This window comes from Trypanosoma conorhini (assembly GCF_003719485.1).
Source record: "Trypanosoma conorhini strain 025E chromosome Unknown Tco_14.4_contig_00627, whole genome shotgun sequence".
NCBI classification, from domain to species: Eukaryota; Euglenozoa; class Kinetoplastea; order Trypanosomatida; family Trypanosomatidae; genus Trypanosoma; species Trypanosoma conorhini.
The window spans coordinates 1-10,364 of record NW_021704717.1 but is presented as its reverse complement, the minus strand read 5'-3'; the positions used below and the strand labels follow the sequence as shown (position 1 = coordinate 10,364).

Sequence of the window (10,364 nt, the reverse complement as noted above, 5' to 3'; positions counted from 1 at the left end):
GAAACGATTTTTCTTCTTCCTCGAATTTAGAACGAATAAAAGAAAAAATTCTTCTTGCAAGAAATGCGTGAGGCGTGTAAGCTCTAATACGGTCGGCAACAGAAGTGAAGGATGCTTTTTTTTTTCTAGCGGCGATAGTACACAACCTGTGATTCATCAGCAACAGTTTTGCTGTCGCCTGCTACTTGTCCATGGCCCGACGAGAGCTGCAAGTTTTTCTCTCGCTGGTTGTTGCCATGCCGCAGTTGAGTTCGGCTCACAGTGAAGAGTTTATTTCGGCTACGCCATTGCTTTGCTTCATCGTGCCGTCCTTCACATGGCGGGCTTTCGCCCAATAGTTCGGGGACGGGATGCCCCGCGGCAATAAGGGGATTGGTGACGGTTGCGCGTGATTCCAGGTTCCGAAGCTCATCGTCTAGCTGCTCGTCGAAGGTTTCATAATAATAAGTACTGTTTTCCGGCAACGGAGGTGGAGGAGTAGGCTCCATAACAGCCCCCTCCTCCACGGAGACCAGGCGCTTCTTTTGCGGAGGTCCCATATCCAGCGAGAGCACCCCTGACTCAATGCCTCGGCTCCCAGACGACGAAGCACGCTTTCGGCGCTTACTACGTGTTTCCCCGCTCGACGTTGTCGTCCCACCTTCCCGAATTACCTGCGAAGAGTTACTAAGCGCAGCGGCCTCTTCCATTCCGTCTCCGATTTCAGGCGGAGCAGCAAGCGATGTGGACGCCATACTCGGTAAATCTGCGGTTGCGGTTGCGGTTACCACACCGCCTGAGTCTGCGGTCGACTGGTGTTGCCATGCGGCTAATGCTAACGAGGCCCTAATGGCGAAGGGCAACTTTACCCACAATCGATCCACATGCACCAGCGGAGGCGGAGGTGGATCCCGCAGCGGCGAGTAGAGTGTCCGGCAGACAGGCAAGCAGGAAGCATGGCTACGTTCCTCCTGCGGCACCACAACCGGCACCTTCACCGCATCATTGACGCACACAAGGACGAGGACAACCTGCATCCAAACCTGATGCGCGACGCCCACGCTATCGCCAACCCGGAGCGTGGTGGACTCATTGCAGTGAAGAAGAATGCGACTTTCTCCAGTCGGCTGGCTACTGGAATTTGCACTGGCGGCGCGTCGCGCCACGGTAATCGTGTTCTTTCCAGTACACTTTAATGTCAAGCGCTGGGCCACATGTGGGTGGACGCGGGCGGCCGGGGGGACTTCCTCCGGTGTTGTTGCCTCCTCCACCCAGAACGACATCATCCGCCGTGAAAAGCGGGGGTTGTTGCCAAGCCGCCAATAAAGCTCTGGTGAGTGACGACCCAAACACTTCACAGCGCCGCGGCGCCCGCCGGAGTGAGAAGCGGGCGACGGCGGTATTTCTACGTAAGGGGGCCCAGCCGAAGGATTACTGCAGTGCACCAAAAAACAGCGAAGCTCCATCTCTCCAGCTTCTCTAAACGCCCAAAGAAAGAGTAAGAGAGGGGGGAAAGAGAGAGTAAGCGTAATCTCGCGAGAAGCAAAACAAAAATAGAAAGATAAAAAAGAAACATGTCGGGCAAGAGGTACGAACGATTCACACAAGAGCGACTTCCTTCCTCCCCACACACCCCCAACCCCGCTTCCCCGGAAACACAGACACAGACACAGACACAGACCGAGTGAGAGATACAGAAACAAACACCAAGGAATGATTGAAGGACTGTCATCAAGACTTCTAATGCGTCGTGACAGCTTTCACGGTTTCTAGCCATTGCTGGACAGACGTCATGAAAGGCCGGGTGACGCTTGCCAAGGCGTACTCGTTCACGTGCCCTATTTCAACGCACACGTGCATGATGATTAGGTTATTGCGTGAGCAAACGCCAACGCCACCACCGGCCATCTCACGGCCCAGTAAAGCTCCCTCGAGCAACATTTCAAACAGCTGCAAGCGATCTTCGGTGTTTGATGGCAGCGAGTTTGCAATGACGGCATACATAAATAGACGCTCGGTCGCGCTATCCAGCGTGATGAGGATACTCGCTTCATCTCCCAAGGGTACAACGCACGTGTCATTGTCGTCTAAGTGTAATTGAGGAATATTAAGCTCTAGTGAGAGTTGGTTCAGGCTGCATTCAACCTTTTCCGCAAGAGACATAGCTCCCGGATGGCGTTGCTGAGATTGCTGCGCCAGCAACGCCTCCTGTTCGAGAAGCCTCTTCTGCTGAGAGCGGATCTGGCCCTCTAAGCTGCGCCCCAGCGCACCTTGCTCATTCTCAAAGGATGTTTGCTCCCGCCGCAGCTTACGCCGTTCCTCACGCAGGAGGTCAATTTCTTTGACCAGTTCATCCTCTTTGGCTCGCCAATTTTCCTCCGCAGACTGCTTGGCGGCCTCCTTCTCCTGCAGCAACTGCGCAATGGTGCTTTTCAACTCGTCAATTTCCTCCTGCAACCGCCAGTCTGACGTGGCATTGGCAAGTCGACGCTCCAGCTGCACGAGGCAGCTTTCCAGCCGAGCATTCTCGAGTTCTAATCTACGATACTCGTAGTCCATGTGTTTGCCGCCGTAATTCTTGAACTTCGGTGGCGGGCTCTTTGAATTCTCCCCATCTTTCAAGTCGTCGCGACGACGACTGCATTGAAGCGGCGTCGGCATCCCTGCTGATGGGAAGTCGTATGAAAAAGCGTCAACCACCGATGACCCTCCACGACGCGCCGCACTTCCCTCCGAGCGCGAACGACTTTGCGGCCGGTTGACACGACCGCCACCTCCATCTCCACCGCCGGCGGCCGCAGCGCCAGTGTTGGCCCGCCGCAGCTGCAGCACAGCTCCATCCACGAGACCCACGTCACCGCCGCACTCATCGTCCTGCAGTATCCTCCCCTCAAAGGAAAGTTCTTGATGCTGGGGGCCTAGGCCTGTGGCATTCTGCAAATACCGTTTCGCCTTCGTGGTCGTCAAGAGCCGCACATCCCCTTCCATCACAAGTTTGTACTTAAACCCGTCAATGTCGGAGAGGACGTAAACGCATTGAACACTGCGTTCTTCTCCGCCAGTCATGTTTATTCTTTTTGTTGGCCCTCCACGCACACGCGAGGAACCCGGCACGGAAACAGACTTCCACAAACGACTAAGTGAGAAGGAAAAGGGAAGACAGAGGGCAGAATAGAAAAGAAAACAGGAAAAAATAAAAATAAAGTAAAATAAAGTGTCACGTGTTATAATGCAAGGCTCAGCCTCTTTCTCCCCTTTCCAATGCGCGTGCTTCGGAGCATTTTTGACCTTTTTTTTTTGATAGCCAGAGTGATGCTCACAAGAAACATTTTCAAGCGGGAGCCCGCAATGAGCCTCCTCCGTCGCTTATCCGGCGAGGCAGAGAGGAAACCAAAGCAAAAGCAAAAAAAAAAATAAATGCTCGCACTTTCGCACGTAGACATCAATTTTACACCACAAAATGCCGCAGCATCTCCATTTGATACTCCGTCCGTGCCCTCACGTGCCCCCTCAACAGGTCAGTGAAGCGTGGGACAGCCTCCACTGCGTCGCGGACGGCGTCGTGGGAGTCGGGTGGGTAATTCATCGAAAACCCCCATCGTTCGTCGTATTCGGCTTCGCACTGCCGCAGCATAAACCGCGTCCCCATGCACAACTGCAGGCCTACGACGTTACTCGCCGACCCCTTCACCAGCATTGCAATCTGTCGGAAGTTTAGTTTTTCCTCCACACGTCGGTTTTCCACTTGCGTCGCAACCAGCAGACTCAGCATGGGTTTTTTCGGGGAGTTGCGCCGGGCACTGCCGCCTCGAGGGGTGGTCATCGAGCTGCGCTTCGCTGCTGCACGATCACCCTTCAAGAATGTGTAGAGTGATTCGTCAATAAATCCCAACGAGGCGGAGAAGTAGCCAGGGGCAATAAAGGTGTGGATTCGACTATACATTTGGGTAAGAAAATCGTCTTTCCACTCCTTCTGCAGCTTCACACTTGGAATCCACGAGGTCTCAACATCTGTAAGGAGCTGTAGAACGCGCTGCAGACGTTTTTTTATTGTCTCGTCTCGTTCGAGCAGCCCCTTGCGTCGTTGGGGAAACGGCAGGAGAAAGACGGCACTAAGGTCCCGTTCAATGCTGTTAAGCAGTCCCTCAATCTTCTGCTCCGACAAGCTCCGTAGGTCTAAAAACGCCTCATACGAGTCGGACATCAATTCAAGCGCAAAGGCAGAAGCAACAAACTGATCAATCTTCCCCAACCACCGCACACAACGCGCGAGCAGTTCTTCTCGGAGTTTTGCATCCTCTTCATTTTCCACCAGAACGGAGTTTATAAATGTCATGGTGTATTGCAGCATCCACTCCGTTGCGTACAAGGTGGTCACTAGCGTCAAGGTGAGTGGAGTCACGTATTCGCGCACGTACGCCATGACAGCCTCTGCCCCGTGAAGCGGCTCAGGGTCGTCTGCTTGCATGGGAAGCGTCACTTGAATTTGTGCGTCACCCTCTTCCAGCACACTAAGCGCCATCGAGAGAGACTCCAACACCGTCTCAAACGTAAATGGAGCGCATCCGCGAGCAATATACTCTTCCGCGACTTTAAGATTATCCTCCAACTGACGCCGAATCTCCACCAAATTGTGCACCTCCACCTCAGCCTTTGTAAACTGGTTCATGACGCTTGACGGGGAAGTGCTCAGGAGCGCCAAGTCAGGCGGAGGGACAATTCCTCCGAGCAACTTTTCGCCCGCGCCACCTCGTTCCCCAATTTCCTCCGGTACGGCTGGCCCAGCCGTCACCGCCGCCGCGGTTGACGTCACCTCGTTGGGCAGAAGCAGCACCGTTTGCGGTTGGTACACGCCGTCCTGCACAGTTCGTTTCGCCGCACTCCCAAGACCACTTCCTAACATCAACTGTTTCACGTAGCGTTGCTGCCGCTCGCGCTGCCGAGAGCGGAATGCCTCGTGGATGCCGGCCTCTGCCTCCTTGCGGTTGTAGCCACCTTTGAAGTCGCCAAAGGCGGCGTAAAACGGGGTACCAACAGGCGTTTGATCCATCCCTTTTTGACTTGATGCAGCCCAGCTAGATATATATATATATATATATATATGCACACACGCCTTACTAGAAAGAGCCGGCAATCTGGAACCTCAATGAGAGCAAACGCGCCAAGATTTGGAGGGGAAAACAAACAGAAAAAAGGACACATAAATCCCGGGAGACATGCATACGCAACACACCCGCAACAAAACACATCAACGGCAACCAAACTTTATGGGGATGGAGCAATGCATCCCTACTCTCTCTCACTCGTTTCCCCCCGCGACCCACCGTACAGCTTCTGGCCACGCAGAGAGGAGTCTTTCTTGTTTACTCGTCTTCCCAGGGCGTGCTCTGCCCCAGTCAGACACTCAGATCTTTCGTTAGCATCATCCACAGTATGATGCCCAGGAAGATCACAAGAAGCACAGGGCTGAGAGAGCCCCACTGGTACCCAGCGTGAAGGGTGTTCTGAAAGTAAAATGTGAGGATGAAAACATCGTCGCCGCGCCGCAACGTCTTTGCGGCGTTCTGCGGGGTGAGCCAAATCTTGCAACCCATTTTGCGTAGCCTCCAACTCAACACGCCCCCACCGCTGCGGCAGTTGGGGCTAGCTACCATTTTGAGGGGAGATGAAAACAGCGTACGACAGACAATTTTATCCGGCAAGCGTGGTGCACATACGAACGGGTACACAATCCGCAACGTGTGGGGCCCACACCACGTCATTTCTTTTGAAATCCATCGAATCTCCACAAGTATTTCCGCTCCCACTTCTGCCGCCTTCTCGTCAATCACGTCGGATGCATGGGGCGTAATGCTGTAGGTTGTCACGAGATGAGTGCGGTGTTTAGCTGTGGAAGCTTCATCAGGCATGTATGTCGCCGCCACTACTTGCAGTAATTGTCCGGATGCATCTGTTTCTGTCCGCACCAGCTGTCCCACCACGGCTCTCTTATTGATGCGCGCCAAAAGTGACGTCAGGGCCGCACCGCAACCACTGACAGGAAAAATGAGAGCAAAACGTCTCTCCGAGGCGTCCCCAACACGATATTTCGATATCAGGTGGTACATGACTGTTTTTTCCGTCATTTGGATTCGCAACCGGCACGATGTGCAGCGCAGCGGTTTGCCGAGCGACTGGGCCCATGCTGTGAGCTTCTCGGCCGAGGTCATCTCAACCGTCGCAGCGGTGCTGCACGCGGGAGACGATTCCGCCCCATTGTCAAACGCGTAAAGGCCCGTCATGACTTGGTCCCGCCATCGCCACTTCGACCCAGGCGGCCGCGGGGGTTTTGCTTGCCCACCATAGCCGAACATTACCACCGCCTCTTCCTCCCCCTTTTTCCTTCCTTTCGCGTGTGGGCCAGCAGCACCGCGTTCGAGCGAGAGGAACGCCCGATTGATGCCCCCACACGCTACGGCGCAACCAGCCGACAATATCAGCGATCCCCTCCCCCAAAGTATATATATATATAACAGGAAGAAGAGGGCACAACCGAATAAAAAAAAATATCTCAGCGGATGGGAGAAAATAAGAAACATGATGACATGCGTGAGAAATATTTGGATAGCACGAAAAAAAAAAAATTGAACGCCACGACACTTCACATAATTTGCGGGGAAATGTTAACGCGACAATAAACGCGGATGCGGTGTAATGAAAGGGTGGAGGGAGCTTGCGGAGAAGGCCACTCACATCTTTGGTCGCACGCGCAGAGACACACAGTTAGACTCCGAGCCGCTGTAATCAACCGCGGCGACGAACCCAAATGTCCACCCCGACAAACCCGCGGGATTTTGAGGTGAGCCACAACCCTTCGCATCTCCCCATACCCACTTATATCATTTCTATTTCTCTCCACCAGCAGAAGAACGACTTTCGTCGTCGTCGTCGTCGTCGTCGCCCTCCTCTTCGGCTTCATTATCAGACGCGGATGCAGACGAGGACGAAGCTGAAGACGAGCCCGAGGAAGAAGAATGTGAGGACACCTTTGACTCCATCCGTGGCGCGTGGCACGTGACACACTCCGGCACAGTCATTGGCAGCAGGATGTTACAGTTGGGGCAGAACCACAACACCACGTCCAGCCGGTGCGTCGGCGGTGTCCATTGTACCTCATGTGTCTCACTATGACTATAAAAGACGTGCTGCGTGTTAGGGTCGTAGAACTCGTGCCACTCCTCGCTTTTGTGGTCGAACTCGCAGTCACGAGTGTCGTGAAGGCCTCCGCAGTCAGCACAGCGGTACTTTTTCACCGGGCATTGCGCCGATGGATGCCCTCGCTGGGCGCACTTCCAACACCCCTTCTTTCTGTCCATCAATGGGAATTCCTCGGGGTTCCGTCGTAGCCGGGGGCAGGCAACCGTCCAGTGATTCTTTGTGCATATGTGGCACGCGAAGGTCGCCGGGACGGCGGGGGGGTTAACTTCCCTCCTCTGCTTCTTGCGACGCCGTCTACCGCCGCGCTTCCGTCGCCTTGCCGTCTGCTTCGGCAGTGAAGGGCTGCGCTCCCGCTTCGCCATTGCCAACCGCTGGCGTACAAACACACAGCAGGTTTCCGTCAGCTACAGGAAAAAAAAGAGAGAGATAGAGAGAGAAGTAGGTCTAATTACAGAGAAGCGCACATATACATATACATTGTCCACGCACTGCAACCATACGCGCTCCCATCGAAACTCGCTCAATTATCGCGTGTTCCTCAATCCCCACATTTTTAACTGGACCTGCCCATAACAGCAGCAGCAGCAGCAGCAGCAACAACAACAAACAGCAGTGTAGCCCACCCACCCACAGAAGGAAACAAACAGAACACGTACATTCCCCGTCCTGACAGTCATCGATCCTACTATCACGATGGTGCATAATCACGCCCTTGGGTGAGGATAGCTTCTCCACCTTCGATGAGTTCACGTGTAAGGCGCTGCTGCATTTGCGCTACGGCAGAAGAAGTCATGTATTCCTCAGGAGCTGTAGCACATGAGAGTCGCCACATTTTCTCGGCTTCCAAGTTGTTCCCACAGACGGGGGCCATGGCCTGCAGTCGAACCTCCTCCCCAGACCGCAGGGGGCAGGAGGGGACAAGGTAGATCCACTTTCCATCTCTGTCACGCATAAAGTCATAGCCATGATGTTTACTAAAATACGCCGCGATGCGCTCCGTGGAGGCCGGTCGGCTCGTGCGGCAAACAAGAAAGGAATTCGTCTCCTTCCCACCATGTGGAAACAGGTGGACAATGGGTATCATGCCAATAGACCTCGTAGACGCAATGACAAGGGGTGTGGAGTGCGACAGAGAGACACTTACGGCCCATCGAAGCTCCGCACGGTCTAATTTGCCTACAAGCGGTCCCCCATTGATGTAGTTGCGAATCATCTGCAGCAACACATCCGCCAGTCCTGTTGCCTCGGGGTCTAAGACCACATCATCCTCAAAGTAGGGCGCATTTTTGAGCGTTCGCACCTTTCCAAGAAGTTCCGCAAAGACCCATCGAGGATCCGTGAGGGGGCTACTTTTCGCGGCCACAAGATCCGAAACAATCATACCGAGTGAGGCAAAGAAGAAACGACACACATCGGTGTCGGTCCCTTCGCCGGAGTTCAGTTCATTGAACTCCCTTTCCAATTTCTCATTCCTCAAGTTGTTCTCAAACTCCTCCTCGTTACTGATGTCCTTAAACCCAATAACAAGCTCCTCCGGGATGGCAAGCAGTGGGGTCAGCCGGTCAACGTCCTGCGAGACAGTGAAAACGTGATCACGGTACGAAGTTGGCTGCCTGCGCACGCACAATGCGGGATGAATAAAAACACGCTGGTCATGGCACCACATCATCAAGCGATAGTATTCGTGCGCATCAGAAAACTGGGAAAGCTCCCGTGCATAGTGAAGGTACAGACGCCTACGATGCATTGCATGAATGATCAAGTTGTTGTTGCCCTCTTCATCCCTTTGTGTGGGCCGCATAAGATTCTCACTGTTTACACGGTTGCACCCACCAAGAGCACACAAACACTGAACAACGGGCGTAACAATGTCAGCCTCACCTGGCGGGCCCTCATCCTGTGTCTGCTTCTGGTGTGCTCTCGCCCACAGGATCAAGGGGGATATCATCAACCTTGACAGCGTGGAAAAATCTCCGCCAGGGTCTTAAAAGCACGAGAAAGGAGAAAGACGCGATTCAACACCCATTCACCACCCAAAACTCATGTCAAGGGAGAGATAGAGATAGAGGGAGGGACACGCAGCATTTGCCCTAGTGGAAAAATTCGCACTTCCACACGCTTCCCCATCCCTTTCCTCGCCCCGCCCCAGTGGAAGGTTATGCCGTTGTGTTCGTTTACTCCCCCTCCGCCTGGAGCAGCTTGATGAGAGAGCAACCAACAACAACAGCAAATATGTTTATATATATATATATACGATGTAACTCCTTCCACCTCAACGTTATTGTGCCTTCCATTTACCCTTTTCATCTTCGTTAAAAACAATATGCCGGTGAAAACAACTAGATGGGTGCTTCCATCTCCTCTGCCAGATTCCTCACGGCACGATGAGAGACATCCACTACGGTATCAAACGTGTTTTGAACGCGAATGCACCACACTTAGCAGCGGCTTCCACCCCTCCAGCTTCATACTTGCCCGCGCCTTGTCAAAGGCCATCTCCAGTTCCTCTAGTTCTATTTCAGTGAGGCAACGGCGACCATTGGCTTCCTCGGCGTCCCTCGACAGGCGTGCGTGCGCATAGAATGCCTTAATGGGAAAATGCTTTACCAAGAGCCTACAGGCAGGTGCCGTCTCTATGATGCCACGCCGGAAATCCTCGTCCATGACACGTAAACAGTCGTCCACAACCACGTTTTGTTTTTCCTTCAAGCGCCGCACAATGTCACCGAGCATGGCCTCTCGCACTTGTGTTTCCCACGAAGGATCGTTTTTATCAGCGGCGACGTTTCCCTGAATCGAGTCTTCGCGCACAACAACAAAAGAACGGTCACAACGTTCCACGTACTGGTTAACCCACGTCGTCTTCCCGCTACCAGGAATGCCAAGAAGAAGAAGAAGAGTTGGGAGTGAATTATCCATCCTCCCCTCGCCATCGTGGCCCTTGTGTTTTCGCTTGGAACTACCATCTCTGCTGGCTCCGTGCCCCCGTGTGCGCCTGGGATGGCTGCCGCCCCAAAGGCCAGGGAATAACCGACGCATGAAATACAGGGCGAGAATATTTAACAAAATACAAAGAAGCGTGACGACAACTGCCCTGATCCCCAGAGGGCCTACACGCCACGTCATTAAACTTCGCATTGTATTCTTGCCAGCCATCTACACCCCGATAGACTTCGCCACTTTTTTTT

The 10,364-nt window shown here is 53.6% G+C and overlaps 7 protein-coding genes across 7 annotated transcripts, besides 6 other annotated features; all 7 read right to left on the bottom strand.

Moving 5' to 3' along the window:
* Window positions 1-125: 125 nt before the first annotated feature.
* Tco025E_07755 (putative sugar transporter) lies at window positions 126-1,445 on the bottom strand (the record flags this gene model as incomplete). The annotated part of the gene is made up of 1 exon (XM_029374614.1): window positions 126-1,445. One exon carries the CDS (start codon window positions 1,443-1,445, stop codon window positions 126-128), a length of 1,320 nt encoding a protein of 439 aa, XP_029225279.1.
* A 189-nt stretch (window positions 1,446-1,634) lies between these two features.
* Window positions 1,635-1,660: a microsatellite.
* A 59-nt stretch (window positions 1,661-1,719) lies between these two features.
* Window positions 1,720-3,045, bottom strand: Tco025E_07754 (uncharacterized protein; the record flags this gene model as incomplete). The annotated part of the gene is made up of 1 exon (XM_029374613.1): window positions 1,720-3,045. The coding sequence occupies one exon, from the start codon at window positions 3,043-3,045 to the stop codon at window positions 1,720-1,722; it is 1,326 nt and encodes a 441-aa protein (XP_029225278.1).
* A 79-nt stretch (window positions 3,046-3,124) lies between these two features.
* Window positions 3,125-3,193: a microsatellite.
* A 234-nt stretch (window positions 3,194-3,427) lies between these two features.
* Window positions 3,428-5,029, bottom strand: Tco025E_07753 (uncharacterized protein; the record flags this gene model as incomplete). Its single annotated transcript, XM_029374612.1, has 1 exon — window positions 3,428-5,029. One exon carries the CDS (start codon window positions 5,027-5,029, stop codon window positions 3,428-3,430), a length of 1,602 nt encoding a protein of 533 aa, XP_029225277.1.
* A 26-nt stretch (window positions 5,030-5,055) lies between these two features.
* Window positions 5,056-5,082: a microsatellite.
* Window positions 5,083-5,375: 293 nt separating this feature from the next.
* On the bottom strand, window positions 5,376-6,332 carry Tco025E_07752 (uncharacterized protein; the record flags this gene model as incomplete). The annotated part of the gene is made up of 1 exon (XM_029374611.1): window positions 5,376-6,332. The coding sequence occupies one exon, from the start codon at window positions 6,330-6,332 to the stop codon at window positions 5,376-5,378; it is 957 nt and encodes a 318-aa protein (XP_029225276.1).
* A 531-nt stretch (window positions 6,333-6,863) lies between these two features.
* Window positions 6,864-7,538, bottom strand: Tco025E_07751 (uncharacterized protein; the record flags this gene model as incomplete). The annotated part of the gene is made up of 1 exon (XM_029374610.1): window positions 6,864-7,538. One exon carries the CDS (start codon window positions 7,536-7,538, stop codon window positions 6,864-6,866), a length of 675 nt encoding a protein of 224 aa, XP_029225275.1.
* Window positions 7,539-7,594: 56 nt separating this feature from the next.
* Window positions 7,595-7,613: a microsatellite.
* Window positions 7,614-7,749: 136 nt separating this feature from the next.
* Window positions 7,750-7,789: a microsatellite.
* A 75-nt stretch (window positions 7,790-7,864) lies between these two features.
* Window positions 7,865-9,124, bottom strand: Tco025E_07750 (putative trans-sialidase; the record flags this gene model as incomplete). The annotated part of the gene is made up of 1 exon (XM_029374609.1): window positions 7,865-9,124. The coding sequence occupies one exon, from the start codon at window positions 9,122-9,124 to the stop codon at window positions 7,865-7,867; it is 1,260 nt and encodes a 419-aa protein (XP_029225274.1).
* A 282-nt stretch (window positions 9,125-9,406) lies between these two features.
* Window positions 9,407-9,429: a microsatellite.
* A 153-nt stretch (window positions 9,430-9,582) lies between these two features.
* Tco025E_07749 (retrotransposon hot spot (RHS) protein) lies at window positions 9,583-10,314 on the bottom strand (the record flags this gene model as incomplete). Its single annotated transcript, XM_029374608.1, has 1 exon — window positions 9,583-10,314. The coding sequence occupies one exon, from the start codon at window positions 10,312-10,314 to the stop codon at window positions 9,583-9,585; it is 732 nt and encodes a 243-aa protein (XP_029225273.1).
* Window positions 10,315-10,364: the final 50 nt, after the last annotated feature.